This window comes from Athalia rosae, chromosome 7 (genome assembly GCF_917208135.1).
Source record: "Athalia rosae chromosome 7, iyAthRosa1.1, whole genome shotgun sequence".
NCBI lineage: Eukaryota > Metazoa > Arthropoda > Insecta > Hymenoptera > Athaliidae > Athalia > Athalia rosae.
The window spans coordinates 11,272,244-11,290,766 of NC_064032.1; the positions used below are offsets into that span (position 1 = coordinate 11,272,244).

Consider the following 18,523-nt stretch of genomic DNA (forward strand, 5'->3'; position numbering starts at 1 on the left):
TTTAAAATATTCATATATGATATAGTAAACGTATATCGCGTGTAGTATAGATAACAGAGCTACTGCCAAGCCAGTTCGTTCACGTGGTTCGATCACAGCTGACTCAATGTTACGCAAAGTGTTTGTTGCTCCTGCTACTACTCTACTACAACTTATATTTTTCATAAGTTTTTTCCTCGAAGCGATAACTATTCTTCTTAAAAATTACCAGAGTCTAGAAAACAGCTGTTTCCCTAGCTACCACATGCGTTCACACCTGCACTTGTAAGCTTCAATATATGTAGGTGACTTTTTTTCAGCCAAGGAAAGTGCAGCGGTATATCACTAATGCAAGTCGCGGGCTTCCTGACCTTTAAATTCCACCTGCAAACTCTCCACGGACACGAAGGCCCAACTATATATATACTACCTTTATATGTATAGTACACGGTACTATTACTTGGTTTAATTAAATTTTCTTTTCCTCATTCGATGCAAATCATTTTATTTTTGATATATCAATAAAATCGAAGAAATAAATATCCATCAAAACGTTGAACATCAAAATGATTGAACATGCAAATCAAGTCTGAATTCGTTGATGCAAATATAGGCAAATATTAACATGGATGTTATTAAAAATTTTCGTTATTCCAATGATTTCTTTTTTTCCAGTGCTTAAAAAAAAATTTAATGACGTGCGACGCGTGTATACAAAGCTTTTTTTAACGAGGGAAGGAATTTCGAATTTTTGAATTTTCTGCCATGATACGAAATAAAAAAGAAGACTCATAAAAAATTAAGACAAAATGACAATATTTCGCTGCTACTTGGTGCAATATCTTTGTTCGTTGTCTCGTTATCTTTTGTATGAATTATAATATGTACATACGGTATAAAGCCTTGCAGACGTGGGTAACGACGCAAAGTTTACCGTATGCGATACACATTTACGCGCAGAATCTTCTCTTATTATTATTATTATTTTTTAAAGTATACAGAATATTTACTTTCATCAGCGAGACTGCAGCAGTGCACCCGAGCTTTCTGCTTTATGTTGTCGTTGCAAAAGATGCTTTCAGTTCGTAAGCTTTCGTTAAGAGGACGCAACAACGAATAATACGTGACGTGCAATTGTAGAAAGATATGTTTTCATTGTTATCATAATGATAGTTTCCGGTTGTTATAATTATTTTGAACTGTTCGGGTTTTAATGTTATTCTCACGTCTAAGGATTTTACTTTTGAGACTTTTCATGTCGTCGTCGTCTTCGTGAAATGAGCTATACAGTTCACGTGATAAGTATGTGGATTGTTTGATACTTGTATGTACGTACTTACATACGTTCGCTTATCAGAAATGTATAAAGTATCAATATATGTTTTGAAAATGAAGTTAATCAAATGCGTGCTCAGTGAGCCGTTGGATGTCAAAAGTAATTCGATTAATTGCATGTGCTGTCCTTCTTTCGTTCTGAAAAGCGAAAAAATTGACGATGACTCGTTTACTTGGATAGATACATGAATTCAATGAGCGGATCGGATTCCTGAACTCAAGATACGTCGAAATACGCAAAAAAAAAAAAAAAAAACCACCTCGATTTTCGCCCCCATAATCGAAATATATCAAAAAGTATACGAATTTTCACGATAATCCTGTGAGCGTAGTTCGAAGTTCATCTGTATTTACAACATCTACATCAGAAGAAATTAATATTTGGTATTTAAAAAAATATATACACCCGATTAAAGCCATGTGGAAGAATATCGATTTTTGGAATATTTCTTGAATTTTTATATCAATTAATGATAAATAAACTATCGGGATCCACGTTATATTATTTATAAACGAGTCATGTATTACACCATTCACGGTGTGCCCATCTCTGGAATATTTTATAATTGTATATAATTTTATTTTTTATCACCTGAATAAAATACTATCTCATTCGAATTATACAAGAAGGTATCATTTATTTATTTACAAAACTATATGGATATAATTGATCGTGTTCATTGTGATATAAAATCACGAATACCGATAGACAACTTTTTCAGGTAATTCAAACATTGCAAATATTAATGAATCGGTATATGTACAGTGAATCTATTTATCGATCAGGTCGTCGTAAAGGTTTAGTGCCTATCCTTACGTCACTACCGTGTCGTACGTGACACTCATATTCAAAGGACTGAAAATGTATGAGATTATTCACAACGGTATATCGTATACAGGGTGTAAAACAGTCTTTCGATTTTCCCAGTTTGTTTTTTAAATAATTTTTCTTTTTTCCTTTTAACGGAAGTAGTTCCACTTAAATTATCCAGTACGCTTATACTTACATTCAAGTTTTATTCAGGTACATTTATTTTTTATTATCATACTATTTCATATTTTCATTATGATTTTATCTTCGAACATCGCTAAGAGGTAATCGGCTGCGTATCGGGAATTCGAATGTCGATGGAAAGGATCGAATTGGCAAAATAATCAAAGTTCAGTCGTTGCGACACCCCAATATTGTTGCATCCTCGAAGTATCCTGTTCAAGGGAATCTAGTCCGGCTCTTTCTTGAATAACCGCGAAATCATATTCAAGATTATAAGGCATTAATCTCTGAAGACTACCGAAGTAAGCCGCGTTCGGGCCACCGCTGAGGAACCTTCTTCCGCTACCAAATCTTACGGGAGTCCTCGGAAGTCCGGGACTAAAAGTTCTCGCGCTGCCAAATCTTTTCGACAGAAATGGTAGGTTTCCCGTCAAATGTGGCGTTGATCTCGACTGTCCTCGTCTCAGAGGTGATCTCGTCAGGGTGTCCAGTTCCTTGTCAAATAATAACTGTGTATTTTGTTCCAACATGTACTCCCAACATCTGAACTGTTCCTCACTCAGAGCACCGGATCTTTCGGATATCGCGTCATCCGTTTCTGGAGGCCCGGTCGAAATTTTTCGTATCCCTGTTTCGTGATGCTGTCGATTGCTTCTCGACGCCCTCAACCCTCCGGAAACCGCATTGTTCCATCCTCGTCCCGATAGATTACGAGATTTGAAAGTACTGTCACTCGCCTGATCGGATTGACCACTCGGGGAACTGCGGTCGTCGCCGTTAGGAGCGATCGCGATCTCGTTTTCCGAAATTCTTTGGCTCGCACTTTTGATCCCGTGCAGGTTCAGCGAGTCCTGCGACTTACCCGACGAACGGCTGAATAACAGAATAATCAATGACTCGGAAAAATGCTCGGCAATTATTTATTTTTCCTAAATTTGTTCGCTCAATATTCTCACCTATTGACGATATTTTTCAGCACGCCGTTCAGGTAGTAACCGTTGTTAACGTGACAGCAGCAAGGAGCAGGGGATTTTTGGGGTGCCGGCGGTTGACAGCAGGCGCAAAGACAACCTCCGTTCTCTCCTTGATTTCTAGTCTTTCCAACGGCGTGTCTAAGTTCTCGCATGAGCTGATCTAGGTCTCCGTTTCCGGGTCCTGTTAGCCTAAGGACTATGACACTGATATTGTCTTCAGCTCCGTATGCTTGGGCGAGATCTTGAAGTCTCTTCGCAGCGAGAACCGGACTCGCCTCCGCTCTAGCTTCTCTAACTGCTTCCTGAACGCTCAAGACATCCCACAATTTTCTATTGGCGATTATCAAAAACTCATCGTCGTCCTCTAAGAGAACTTCTTCGGTCACAGGGTCCGGAACTACCAGAGGAAACATGGCGGCATTTCCCAATTGATTTTTTAACTGCTGACTATTTTTAGCCGGTGCCAAAGTCAGGGGACCCGCCGCTCGGCACAACACAGCTCTCGCCTCACCGGAGGTCGCGATCTTCAAGGCGTACCTGAAACCGCCGTCGTTTCAGAAATCATTATTACGTAAGATAAATAGAAATTCTACCTTCTCGAGGTTCTCGGGTATCCCGGGGTAGATGGAATCCTCGTGAGGTGTACGAGGGTCGCGTCTACTCCGTACTTTTGCCCTTTTTCCTTGAGTTCCCTATGCGCTGAAAGCAGAGTGTACTTCAAATAGTCCTTAGCGGTTTCCTTGATGGTTCTCTCCTCAAGAAGAATTCTGGGAATCATTTCCTGAAGGCAAACAGGTGCCTCCTGATTCGAACCACCGTCAAAAACGCCGAAAAGACCCTCGACGTTACAAAATGCTGGCATACGAATTTGCGATACGAATAGCCTGTAAAAGAAAACAAAAAAAAAAAAAACGAAGACTTTGTGTAAAGAGAGAAGGAATAAAATTTGAGAAAATACAATCTCGAATGGAATGTGAAATTTTACTTTTCTCTTCCACCAGCCGTTTCCGAGAACCCCAAGCGCCACGGTTGTTCGATATTCCTTTCAGCGGCAACGATTTCCTGATGATGCGGATGCGACGGAAGGCTGGATCTGTTCTGACCGGAAACGTCGACCAGAGAAAGTGGTCTTTGCGAACGGTACACTTGAAATTGTCTCGGATCCACGTGGAGTCGCGAATTACACGAAATGTCGAGGAACTGAAGCTGCGGGGGAACTAAGCTCTGCAGATTGATTCGGTCAAGTTGATTGTGCGCCAAGTCGAGGACCTGATGAAATCACAAAAAAGCACGCTCGAAAACACCCTGCGAACGAACAGTTTGAATAACGCACGAATGTAGCCGCTCGTTTCTCACCCTGAGGGAGTTCGTCTTGTTGAAAGTCGGGCAGGTGAGAAGTCTGTTGGAATGTACCCTGAGTACCCTGAGATGTTGTAGGTTCGCGACATTGTCGGGAAGGTATTGGAGTCGGTTCCCCGAAAGCACCAATTCTTCAAGATCGACCCAAGCGGCTATACAACTGTAGGAATAAAAATATTCCAAAGGATATTTCGACATCTCCTCCCTCTCTTCGGATTTATTATTATTATTATTATTATTATTATTATTATTATTATTATTATTATTATTATTATTATTATTATTATTATTATTACTATTATCATTATGTTCTCATTTTTATGGAAAGAAGTTTTATTCAATTCGTGATATAATCTGGCACATGGTATATTTGGGGCAGCACAAGTTTGCCTACCTTTCGGGCATAGTGTCCAGGCTATTGTAAGCGGCGTGGAGGACCCTTAGGGCCGGTAGTCTGGCGAGAGAGTCCAAGGCTGTATCTGTCAGACAATTACCCGTGACATAGAGCTTCTCCAGACAATGGGCGCTTTGTCCAGTCTTAGAGGAATCCTCCACACTGGGCAGTTCGTTCAAACGGTTATTCGACAGATTCAGGACCTTCAACCTGCGTTAGAGAGCGATAGGCGTTTCGATGTTAAGAAAAACGATTCAATATGAAATGACGTGACATTGATTGAGAAAATTAGCGGGTAAAATCGATCTCAACTAACTTTGATGTATTGGCAAAGAAGTTCTCCGGGAGTGCGGTGAGGGTATTCCCTTGAAGAGTGAGATGCGCTAGATTCAAAGGTCTCCTTGGCGGCGGAAGAGCTTGCAATCTGTTATGCGGTAGGTGGAGTACTTCCAAACGCGAAGATTGCGACAGCAGTCGATCGGGCAACGCGGTGAGTGCGTTATTCGAGGCAAATAATGCTCGCAATAATGGAAGTTCAGGAGTCCAGTCCGGCAAACTGTCCAACGAATTGCTGTGAAGAAATTTTGTCTTTTCTGTAAGACCACTTTTTCAAAAACATGTAAAAAAAAAAGAAAAACGTAAACGTGATCGAGCACTAGGAATTTTACTCACTAGGAGATATCGAGGTGCTCGAGATTCGTCGGTGGCGGTTCAACGGTCAATTTCTTCAGCTCTGAAAAACGAATGAAAAAAAACAAATACGTGAGCAAAAATAAAAATGAGGGCATCACCGTTTCGCGTCAACTTGGCTGACAATGAGTCACTTACTGTTATTTCCAGCGATTAAAGATATCAGATTCTTTCCACACAGCGTTAATTCGGTAAGAACGTTTCTCGCGCACCTAACGCTCCTTAATCCTTGAAGGGCGCTGATATCCAAGGTTTCGATGTTATTTTCACTGACGTCCAAGTGCGTAAGGTTCTGAAGAAAAACCCGGAGAACTAGCGATTAATGGAACGTGAATTTTCCGATGATAATCTTCAATAATTAATCATTGCATAATCACCCCATAATTTCCTAGAATTATGCTGCCCTTTAATTGATTATTCCTTAGATTGACTTTGTGCAAATTATTTCTATTGTTCTTCTCATCTCTGTTGAACTTTCCCTGATCTCCACGGTTCTGAATTTCCTGAAAGAATGTTGAAAAACGCGGAAAAAATAAATAAAAGTAAACGAAAGAAAAAGTTAGATAATAATCGAATCACTCTCGTCGTCTGAATCTGAACGTTTTTTTGAACCAGTAGGAAGAAGGAAGAAAAACTTTTATAAAAGAGGGAGTACGTACACACACATTGTCGCTTACTGCTACAACTAGAGCCCGCATCCTGAGGAATGTTGGCAAATCAGCTAAAAAGTTACCAACGATTGAGATGATCCTGAGGTGCTTAAGCCCGGATAGTTCAATTGGAAGATCTTTTAATTCATTGCGATCCAGAGTCAGCTCTTCAAGGCTGTAAAAATTGGGGGTAAAAAAATTACTCTCGAATAAAAAAATTCCCGCATTCCGCGGACGAAAAGAAAAAACTTATCCGATTTCTCGTTTTCCAAAAGAATACCGTGAAAATCGGAAGAATAATTCTCACGGCATTCAATGACACCGGCGCTATTTCTTTGTTTTTTTTTTTTTGTCAATTAATTTTTTTTCCAATGCACTTTCCAATGAACGATAATTCGCAGGTTCACGTACATACGTATAATTCACTACATATCTCCATTGTATCCGTTATATACACCGAGCACGCGTCCTGCCCGGAATTAGTTTCCCTTTGGAAAGCAAAAACTTCTTGCGAGATGGGTGCGTCCGTAGACATAAAAACCTACACTTACAACGATATAAATAACGTACATTTGCGTGTAACTCGTACACAGTATTATAATTTCCCCTCTATTCATTGCGTAATGAAATCCTACGGAGGTGAACGTCTCCTCGGTGTAAAGTAAGTTGAAATAAAACTAATTCATTTCCTAATACGTTCGTTGGGTGGGGCGATAAATACAATGTTCAAAAAAAAAAAAAAAGAAGGGATTAGAGGGAATATATCGACGTAAGGTATTTTCGTATAAATTTTGTGAAAACCGAGAAAAAATTGGAAAATCCTTGAGCCGTTCTGAAAAAAAAGCCCTGGGAGGAAATTTCGATTTCGGAAATGTTGTCGCTCTAACGGATGACGGTAGATTTGAATCCGAATGAAATATACGAGAAATCGTCGCGGGAGATATCTTTGAAAATCTTGTTTTTAAAAGAATGGAAATGAAAACATTGAAAAAAAAAAAATCGACCAGTTTTCAGAAATCGTTTCTTTATTTGAGTTCACCGCGTTCGCGAGATGATTGAAAATAACTAAATCACGCTGTAACAATAATCGGCGTTGGGATATTGATGAGAAAATTTGCGGGTGAGTTTGAAATGTTTGTTAGTACAGAAAATGAATGTATAATATTCCCACACACAGGTATATGTACACAAACGAATGAAACAAGGATTAAATTGTATATAATGATATGTACATATTACGATGATTTACGCGTACGGTATATATATTTATATATATATATATGTGTACAGAGGAGCAACGGCGCGGCGAGGCGGAGCGCGTAAGCAAAGCAGAGGGCGGGAAGGGTGAAATTTCAGCGATTCATTTTGGATCGTTTCGGCACAATCGTAATACGGAGAGAAATTGGTTGGTTGGCGATGGTCTTTGGCGCAATTGATACTACAGTTTGTAATCATTAGTATGCTAACGAGTCAATACTCCTGGCAACCTACATGACTACCTGCGTTGCGGTTCGCTTTAAAATTCACGCAAAAGAGCCGTGTGTTGCCTTCCATACATCCTCCTGTGATATGCTCACGGTTCGCTCAACCAACTCGAAACTCGATATTCTATACCTACTTCACGTAACGTTCTACTCGTACACATCAATACCCTTCCCAACCCCCGTTTTATTTGTACGGCAATATACGTACACGGATCTATAGGTATGACGTCCGACCGACGTATCGGAATTGCGCGCTCTATAATCAATCTCCCATATCGCGGCACACGCGGATCAATTGTTTTGGGCAGGTACTTGTACGAAATGTGACGCAACGTTTTTTAATTATCTCTAAAAGAACGAAGAATGAAATCAAAAAAAATAAAATAAAATAAAAAAAAAATCGGGTGCAAAAGTGGTAAAATTGAGTGAAGAAATTCAAAATTTCTCCAGAATTGTATATCTGGATTTTTTTGATTCAAATAATTTTCTCACACAATAAATCACCAGATTTCTTACAGCTGATTTGAAGAAGGTGGTCATATCGACGATCGTCGATTTCCGCCGATTTTTCCGATCGATTTTCAAATTCTTCTTCTCTTCCTCCTCGAACGATGAAAAACAGTACGGATATGATCACTCGTGAACGTAATCGATGAACTTATTCTCTTCTATCGAAACACCGATCGATCGGAATTCGCGAGAACTTTACGAAGCACTGTACGCATATAACATTTGGAAAATTCGTGTTCGACAAAACCGAGGAGGGGGGGAGGGCGGGTAAAAAAAAGACTTTGTTTGACGGGAGCCAGTCGATGGAATACGATCGTCCGCAGCGAGGATCCAAATAGTGAGTAAAAGGCTTGTTCGCTCGTTGAAGAAGGTACGGCCAGCGGTCTTTCCTTACTTACTCTTCTATAGGTTGAGATACTCCTTATACACCGGGGGGCAGGACTATCAACCGTAACGTTTTATACTGCCGCGCATCGCCGCGCGGACCCGTAGAACCTCGGAAAATAGATATATCTGTATAATTATTCTATATTTCCGCAACTGGATTATTAGCCAACCGTAGTGTGAGTAACGAAGGAAGAAAAGAATGACAAACCAACGGAAAATCGCCGATTCGTGGAACACGTATGAATCGCCGATCCCCGGCAGAAAAATATCACAGCGGGCAGGACACCGAGAAATCTGGAAGACGAGGAATACAAAGAAATCCATCTATCCTGTAATCGAGTGCGCAGGGTTGCAATTTCCCGCAGCTTTTCAGTTCGTGCAGCTTTCGGTTAATTCGATGCCGATCGTGCCCCTACTGTGAAACGAAATAATACGCGAGTACATGCTGTGTGGTTACTTAACGCGTGCCGAACAAACTTACGAACACCAACGTTCGTCTGTATATATATTTTTTTTTGTTACGTGGTGTAAGTGAAACACACGTATACTTTGTACAGAGAGTTTCTTCGCCGCAGGTGGACGAGGAAAAGGAGATCTACGCGTACTCGCGGGACCGTAGTTCCTTCGGGTTTGCCCTGCCGTTTCACTCGCGACTGGCGCCATTTTGGTCTTCCGGTTTAAAACTTGTATCTCTTATATATGTTGTGTATATGTACGCGTACATTTCGCATCTACGGTATATAGGCTACGTATGGTACATAAAAATCCTCTCTCCATTCACCGAGGCCCATTGGCGACGATGATTCCTCGGGGGATTCGTAGTTTCGGAAATTTTTTCTCCACCCCTCTCAAACCGGAGCTAAAAATAACGGGGTCGAAAAAAAAAGGAACAATATTTAAGCTCGCGTTACGCTTTTTGTAAAGAACGCACCGTGCATTACGAGCAAGTCGTACATCGATTCGCGATAAATATAAAGCGTCGATTGAATAGTTCCTACCTTTTGTAACACCTGCACTACCACGGGTATTGTTCTTTTCCGATTGTTGTTCGCGTGCATTATACAACCGCACATTTGTATACAAAGGGTGTGGATAATGCTTGTAAAATAAAGGACTCGATTACATCTATGAAGAACGATTCGGTGTAACGGATTGCCGACTTCAGGATGAATGAAAACCACGAGAAAACGAAGGTTTTGGTTCTGAAGACTTCTTGTAGCGTTTTGAAATTTGCAAAAGAACACAAAGGCGCGAGATTCACCCGGCGCCTAACGACTGGCAACTCTAAGCACACCGCTGCATCTGATGCGCTTCGCTAGTGCGAGTTTTTCAATTTTTGTAAATCACACCGGAGCCAAATCTTGTGGAAAAGCATCACTGCAGGAATTCCTCGAAAGGGACTCCGCCCGATTTTATTCGTTTCGTTCGTGCGGTATGATGTTTTTCTTCGGTTGAATCGGACACCCCGGTAGATCTATCCCGGTAACAAATTGCAGCAACAATAGCAAGGAAACATCATGCTAATTCGTACAAACTGCACGTTACATTCAAAATACCTCTCGAAACTGTATAAAGAGCTTGCGGCTTCGGGTTTGAGTTTGGTTTAAACCCCCCACACACCTATTTTGCGGTGTAGAATATCGACCAGAGTTTGGCGAATCGAACCGTACACCGTACGGTGTGTATAGGTATGTGCATCGCGTACATACCGGTGCATACACGTATTGTACACGTGTGGTACGTAGATTTATACGTACGAGACCTGTGCCGTGGCTGGTGGTTGCAGATACGTCGATGGAATAGGTATACATATAAACGGTACAAATTTGAAATTCAAAATTGTTCATCGGATCGACCCGTGGCTTGTCGTTTCTACAAATTCAGGACACAACAGTTTACCACGTCGATTAGCGAAGACCTTTACTCGGTCAATGACGACTTTAGCGAACGCTGGTAAATGGTTTATAACAGAAATCCCGCAGCCCCCCCCCCCCCCCCCCCCCCGTAAAGGTGTATAAGCCGACAAAAGCTCGAATTTACGTCGCACCGGGTTTACAACTTACAATTAGACTATACGTATAATACCGGTGTGAAATATAACATGTTTAGTGGTGAAAAGTTTTAACGAGATTTGTTCCATAAACTTACTTTATCATGCGCTTGATGTCTGATGGAATTTGAGATATCAAGTTATCGGATATGTCGAGGTTCGTCAAACCCCGTAGCTCGAAAAGTTCTTCGGGAAACTTATTGAGGTTGTTCATCTGTAGATGCACCGAAGTTAGCCTCGGAAATCTGTAAAAAAATTTCACCGAATCACTTACGCGAAAAACTATTTCGAACGAGTCAATAAATCCGTCTGCTTCGCGGGAGAATTGATCATTTTTATTATACGTTTCTAATTATCGTATTCAAGCGTTATGCTATTTTGGTATGATTTTACGGGGTCAGAAGATCACCATAGAGCTTTTGAAAACGGGCGTCTCTAATTGGGACGATAATTAGCGGAGCAATTAGCCTTGAGACGTTACCATGTAGTATTTCGTTACATACTACACCCTCCGCGAACCGTACACGCTGTTGAATTATACATACGTTTCTATAGGTTAACGATATAATTATTCGATATGTATGAATTTGTTTTTTTTTTTACTCTCTTACATATTACAACGAATATAAAACTCCATCGGAACCACCACTAGAGAATAAGAAACACGAAGAAGCTACAAAAATTAAAATAATTCAGAGTTTCGTTTACAATTTTGTTCCAGATACATGTAATTTGAGTTATTTACCGTGGAATAAAGAAAAAAAAAAAAGAAAATTGTATTACCTGGTCAGGAGCCTCAAGTTGTTTTCGGGATTGCCGAGCTGATTTTGCCCGAGCAGTAGTTCCTCGATAGCAGGAAATGCGATTGTGCTATCCGGAATTCTAGAGAGACCACCTTTGCTCAGATCCAAGAGACGCGGACAAGAAGGATGCTGCGTCGCCTGAAATATAAAGAATTTGCCAATCTTATCGTCTACTATTCTCAATTTTCAAGTATATTTACTTTCCCGTCGTACCTACACGTACACTTGTACAACTTTACGCCCGCTACAAGCGTCGGTCCCTTTCTATTTTCTTTTCGCAAAATAAAAGATCAAACTTTACCTCCGATTCGAGAGAATCCGTATCCAACGCGTCGTGATCATGTTCATCCATGTCTCCGACAAATTCTTCCATAATCGCTACCAAATTTCCGATTTGCACCATAATTTTTCATCTATTAATCCACTTGATCATTTAATTTTCACTAATTTCTATAAAGAAAAAACTTTTCACCCCCCCCCCACTGTCCATCGAAATTGTATAATTCATTTTCACAAACCCTTGAGATCGATGAGAAGAAAAGAAAAAACAAGATTACAATCGAGCCCGATGTGAGGATTTTTTTTTTTTTTTTTTTTTTTCTCAAAATTACCCCAAGACCGAGCCGAAGATTAATGAAAATTTTCGGGGTATCGGCGCGGATATTCCGTCAGCTAATGACTGCGGTATTTTCGATTCGCAATATTACAATCGTAATTAATTCCCCCTTCCCGGTCTTAAACTCGCTTTTCTCCCCGGCGTCGGTTGATTCGCGCATTACATTTTACCTCATCATTACAGCCTGAAGCATGAAAAGCAATTATCCGTTACCCATACTTCCTCCGATCGCTTCCGTATAACCTACTCTAAACTCACAGATATCGAGTCGAAGACAAAGACGTTTAATACCGTGACATTTCACGAGCCTTGTGCAGAGGAAATGCAAAATCCTCGCTGTCGAAGCCATCGCTGTGGTAATAACAAGGACTTCAAATTATTATGTATTATAATCTGTATATAGAGGTGGTCTGATCGTTCTTGTCCTTTGTGAAACAACGAACGAGGTATTTGGGTATGAAATTTCTCTTTGGCGAAACGAAAGAAACGAGATAAAAAAAGATAACGAGACTAGTTGAAATCGGCCCTCGAAGACGAGAAGAAGAATTTCCAAAATTTTTGGATTCTTGGATTCGTGGATGGAGCATTTTTCGTCCTAGACATCTCGTCCTAATTTTGATGAAGAACAAAATGGCGTTGCTGGTTTTGGGAAATATCCAATTTCGGAATAGACGAGCCTCTGCTAATTTTTCTAGGCGTTTCAAAAAAGAGAGAATGATTAAAATCTACCTCATGATCAGGGGCGTATACGTGTAAAAAAAAAAAAAGAAAAAACTAACGGGGAAAACAAAAAATCGAACAACCAATAAGCGAGCCTGTGAATCGCTGTTATTGGGAAATTGCAATTTTCTTCTACAAGAGCGACGAAAAGCCGGGGCTAATATTCGGTGTAATTTACGTCAGCCAATATGCAGCGAAGTTTGGTTTGGCAACGGAATTAGTTATGACCAAGTTATTGGCAATTAATTTCCTAAGAGCCGACGAAACTTTCAGCATATAAATCCATACGCCTGTATACCGTATTATACATCACTTACACCGAAAAGAACAGAAACAAAAAATAAGGAACAAAATCAATCGTCATTTTTACGACAAATTCGAGTTACTTGCGGTACGAAATATTGGATATGTGCTTGACTTCTTGTTTGTTTAATTTTTTTTTTCTTTTTTTTTTTCTTTTGGTTTCAAATTTTTCAAGAGGAATAAACAGACGTGAAGCTTCGTGGGTTTTCATTTACTGGAGTAAGGTTGATGTAAAACGTTATTAGTCGTCGTCGTCGTCGTCGTCGTCGTCGTCGGCGTCGTCGTTTCCTTTTATTAGTAGAAGGATCAAATTTATTCTGGCGTTATGGCACCGCGCGGGGTAGCGTCGTTAAGATGAGAGGAGGCGGCTGCTTTGAATAAAAAATAGATCGAAAAAAAGAAAACCAGCAGGAGGAGAAACGGTGATTTTTCAAGCTTAACGTTGGTCTGTGAAGTACGCGTCTAAAAAAAAAAACCCAAAACTAACGAATTTTATTCAGCGAAGTCTCAATTACCGCGTTCCGTCGATGCGCGAAAAAAATTATTTCTCTCCGTCGTTTTCGATACGGAGGAAATCGGTACAGCCAATCTAAACATGCCGGAAAAGAGGCGAGTCGACGGTGGACTCTGCACTTGATCGCTTGCGGGAAACCAAATATAACGTTATACCGACGGTAAAATATGTATAAATATGTAATAATTTTATTCGTGGCGACGATTACAAAATATGAGATGAAAAGGACAAATCTAGGAAATCTCTTGAAATTCATTTTCGCTTTCCTCTTGATGGAAAAAAAAAAAAAAAAAAAAAGGGGGGAAATTAAATTGTTCCCACATCAAGCGATCTCGAATCGTTTAGGATAAAACTGTTCGTTTTCTTGCATCGCAGCGAGCTTGAATGAAATTTAATTTCGGGTAATCCGATACTCATAATTTTGTACAATGCGGGCAAAAATGTGCACGGTGAATATATCTGTACCTCCGGTAAATAGGATTCTCGTAAATTGAGTTATGATTAAATACGAGGAAAAAAAAAAAACAAAAAAAACTACAAGGAAAAACCCAAAAATGCGAAAAACGAAAATGAAGCACGTAATTTTATAACGCGTAATGCAAAGATGATCGTGTTACATGAATAATAATGTAAGAGAAAAGCCTACTTTCAATCTTTAAATATCGTTATCGTGAGTTGAAAATCAACTTTCTCCTTCTCTCGCGATTCCAGATTCAAGATTCTGTTGAGTTATACGTTCTTGGCGATTCGTGTATCTCCCCCATTTACTACCTATGTATACATATAACAACTGTACAATTGTCAATTGTGTAATACGTGGTACGTCACGTTATGCTCGTTGATTTTGTCTGTCCACATATCCTCGTAATAAAACCGGTGCGTGTACATAAATTCGAACAATTCCGCACGATTGAAAGTGTGCACTACCACAAAAAACCAACAAAAAAAAAAAAAAAAACTTATACAAAACCAACGGAATTCACCACCATCTGTTTTATTTTTCGCGCCCCAAAAACGTACGTTGTTTAAATTCTTTCGGTTTTAACCCCGGAAAATCCCAGCGAGCGATTTAATTTCCACTAGTTTATATCCCGGAACAGCAAGGATTACGGCGGCGCCGTACGAAACCAGATTTTAAAGTACCTCTAATTCTTATTAATTTGTTTTCTATTTCAGCCATCACAATTTTTCACCGCGAAAATTTCGTTTACGTCCAGAGTAAATGCTTTGTAAAACGATTAACGTTGAAAATTTTCTTTTCTTCTCATACTTTTATGCGGTCGTATCTATTTTTCGTTCCACATCGTTCACGCTATTTCCAAAATTTCAAGAAAATTCAACTCGCGTATTGGACAGTCTTTTCGCCACATATCACTCATTTGACACCTCGACCATCGGTCGGTCATCTTTAAATACTGATCGCACGTGAGAAGAAAGCTAGGAATTGACAATTATTTTATAATTTTTTTTTTCCTCTTTCGTCGAATTTCATCGTTCCCCACGAGATTCCAACGTGCAGGCAGGGCCGGGGGTGACGCGCGAGCATTAGCGAATGGAATTTATATTAGGTAGACGGGAGGATGAATTCTTATTCACTTCCGCGATGCCGATGGTCCGTCTCTTCGTACTCCCGTCGCATCGATCATCGAATAAAAACACCTTATACAAAACAAAATAGGCTCGCAACAATATAAACGACGGAAAACCAATCCACGTAAGAAGGATGGGGTGTATGAAAAAAAAAAAAAGTTTCACGATCTCTCGTTCCGCCGATATGTATATGTATAAAATAAAATAAGAAGAAAAAATATTATACAAGATGTATTTCTTTATTTTCACGTCGTACGTTCGAAGATGTCATAAAGACGGACGCGAATAAACTACTTGGGAAAAGACGAATTCCTTATAAAAGACTGAAATAAAACGCCGCGGATTATGTCGCGTGCTCATAGACCCGCGTTGGCCGGAAGACACGCTTCGTGGATTCCGTTTCCCCAGCTGATATATATATATATATATATATACCATAATCTAACCCCGCGCACCCCGCCTTATTGCATTTCTGTCAATCCGGAGTGTAATTTTTTCGCTACCGTACTCGAATACAAAAAAAAAAAAACCTCAACAAACGATTCCAATGATTCCAAAAATTGTCTAAGATCGAAGAGCGTTTTTAAATCGGGTTTCTTTCTTTTTTTAAATTTTGTAAAATATATCCACGTCCGCAAATGAGAAGTTTTTTTTTTTTTTTTGAAAAATCTTTCGCCGTACGCCGATGCTCGATGTTTCTATCTTTTATAATTCATTTATTTTATCGTATACGCGGTTATTTATTTCTTTTTTTTTTGTTTCTTCTTCTTAATATGGTCAATTTGCAGTAGTGCATGTGCACGCACACGTGGCCACGTGTATAAAATAGCAATTCCGTGGCATGAAAAAAGTTGTTTTGACCGTATGCGAAGAATTACGTATACGGGACGGTTAACTGTAATCACGGCTTGTTGACCATATCGTATATTGTTGTATCGTATAACGCGCGGTGGTATGGCATATTAGGACAAAGTTTAAATAATAAATTGACCGAACGGTCCGTATTGTAGAGATGCGATAATAAGGCAGGTACCGCAAACGAAGCTCTAGCTGTGCAAGCAGCTGCTCCGACGATTTCTCATCTACTTTACATCACACGATGATATTATTTTTTTTCATCCTATTCTCACCCACAGTGCGGAGCAGTGCCGACGCTTCGAAGTACCGGAATCAACCGAGCGAGAACCGTTGGTTTTTGTTTTTCGTTCGTGAAAAAGAGACGATGAAAAAAACAAATTCACGAAACCGGCGAACGTGATTCTTTGGACGAAGAACATGACGAATCAAATTTTCATAAAGCGTGTAACGCGTACGAGCGATTATACCAAGGAGAGACACGTGTGTCGTTCTCTTGATCGTTCGAGTAAATAAGATTTAATTAAAGGATCCAAGAGCGAGTCGGGATTATAAGCATCTCCGGTGTCACCCACTCGAATATAAGAAGAACAAGTTGGAAACAAGGACGAGTTGGGTAGTAGCCGTCCTTCAAGAAGATGGTGATGACGCTCCTTTGCCGAACGACGTTCCACGCACACCTTGTATTTCGACTGTATGTGTAGAGAAACTTGATAGAGAAGGTGAAAATGGAGAAAAAGGAAGACGGAGGAGGGAGAGATGGTGCTTTTCCTGCGTTTATATGAAACTCTCGCGAAGGGCCAATTCCGGGACAATATTATCTCGCGCTTTCTGTTCTAGTTTCTTCCCTCATCTTCACCTCGTTCTACCTTCTCGGTCACAGTCCCCCTCGTCTCTCGTGTGTAAATCTCTATTTCCCTCCTTCTCTACGTTTCTGCCGTTTGTGTGGAAACGGGTAAAATAGACCCCCGTGCTAAAGAGACACGTCGCATATCTCAGGCCGGGCTGGTTCGCGTTCTCAGATTGTTACACTGTGCAGCACGGTCCGACTATACGTCGTTCGCTCTACCTATCCACCGTATAACATCGCGAGCTTTCGAGAAGATTCTCTGGAAGGGCTTGTAGCTCAAGCTGCTCCGGAAGACGACGCGCGGCCGGATGACAAAAAGTAAATTAACTCAGAGGGGAAAAGCAACGAATTGGCGAACCCTCACCGATGCTTTTGTTCCCGTATAAGATATCGCCGCCTCTCCTCGCCTTTCCCTCTTTCTACCGATGCCTTCCCTCAATCCCGTGCGCGCATCGGGCAAACCGGGTTTTCCGAAACAGCTGAAATCTACGGAATAACCTCAGCTTTTCTCTCCTCCAGCCTAATTTGTTGGCACGCGTGTCCCGCGACGCGATTATTCTTTTTCTATTTCAATCTCTTTGTTTTTCCCTCCTCTCGTTCTTTTTATTCTACTTTTGTTTTAACCCAATTTAAAAAGTTTCACTCAATCTTCCGATAATTCACTTGCCAGACTACACCCTGTTCAGACATATCACTTTCAGATCGTATTACTTTTCGAAAAAAGGCTGAAAGTCGTGGGAGAAATTTTGTTTTTCACTATATCTGGTTTGTTTGTCGTTTCGTTATCTCTTCTCTAATTTTCGCAGCGTACGAACTGTACTCACTTTGACGCCTGATTAAGTCGGTGATAATTAGACAAAATTTATCCGACGAATAAACGTTCACTTATCGCACATCCTGGAAGGTGATGAAAATTTGAATCGTTTCAAAAAATTGACAACTCGCTCAACGAGCCTCACATTAATGTACAAGGTACATAATTTATACATTAACATAATTTATGGGCACACAAACGTACCGTACATGTAGACGCGTAAACTGCGCGAAGGCAGCTAATTAGCGAAATCTAATTTACCTCCACGTCGCGTCGCAATCTTCTTATCGTACGTACGATATACGTTACACCTTGAATTATAACCCCGCAACAAAATAAGTCGTGCGAAAAAGGGGAATCATAAAATTTCTTCGACTCCGTTATTTCGCTACGTATTTTGCCACCCCCCGTCGTACACGCGTACAAACGGTATACCGACGTTTCTAAATTGGAAATCAAATATCGTTGAGTATGGGTTTTTTTTTCTCTTTTGTCGAATTCTCTCCGTTTTTCGGCTTCGCCGACTTTTGTTTTTTTCTCACATTTTTTTTTCCGTACCGGGTAGATTATTTATAAACACGGGTATGCGGCATATGTATCGATTCGTGTATCGGGTGTGTCGGTCGGGTATATCGTTACTCTATTTTTGAGA

The 18,523-nt window shown here is 40.3% G+C and overlaps 1 protein-coding gene and 1 long non-coding RNA gene across 3 annotated transcripts in view; one reads left to right on the plus strand and one right to left on the minus strand.

Moving 5' to 3' along the window:
• The first annotated feature begins 9 nt into the window (after positions 1-9).
• On the plus strand, positions 10-1,600 carry LOC125501833. Its single transcript, XR_007279574.1, has 2 exons — positions 10-1,281; positions 1,496-1,600. It is a non-coding gene; the product is annotated as an uncharacterized LOC125501833 (long non-coding RNA).
• A 332-nt stretch (positions 1,601-1,932) lies between these two features.
• Positions 1,933-18,523, minus strand: part of LOC105689606 — a 47,389-nt gene continuing 30,798 nt past the window's right edge. Inside the window, exons 6-18 of one of the 2 annotated variants that reach the window (XM_048658882.1) lie at positions 11,590-11,747; positions 10,905-11,051; positions 6,403-6,550; positions 6,103-6,228; positions 5,864-6,017; positions 5,708-5,768; positions 5,352-5,606; positions 5,036-5,245; positions 4,639-4,801; positions 4,268-4,551; positions 3,876-4,166; positions 3,265-3,819; positions 1,933-3,181 (exon numbers count right to left, since the gene is read on the minus strand). In XM_048658882.1, coding sequence (XP_048514839.1) covers positions 2,470-3,181; positions 3,265-3,819; positions 3,876-4,166; positions 4,268-4,551; positions 4,639-4,801; positions 5,036-5,245; positions 5,352-5,606; positions 5,708-5,768; positions 5,864-6,017; positions 6,103-6,228; positions 6,403-6,550; positions 10,905-11,051; positions 11,590-11,747 — 3,264 coding nt within the window. In that variant the 3' untranslated portion in view covers positions 1,933-2,469. Of the gene's footprint in view, positions 3,182-3,264; positions 3,820-3,875; positions 4,167-4,267; positions 4,552-4,638; positions 4,802-5,035; positions 5,246-5,351; positions 5,607-5,707; positions 5,769-5,863; positions 6,018-6,102; positions 6,229-6,384; positions 6,551-10,904; positions 11,052-11,589; positions 11,748-18,523 lie in introns of both variants that reach the window. The other variant, XM_048658881.1, reaches the window with a different exon arrangement.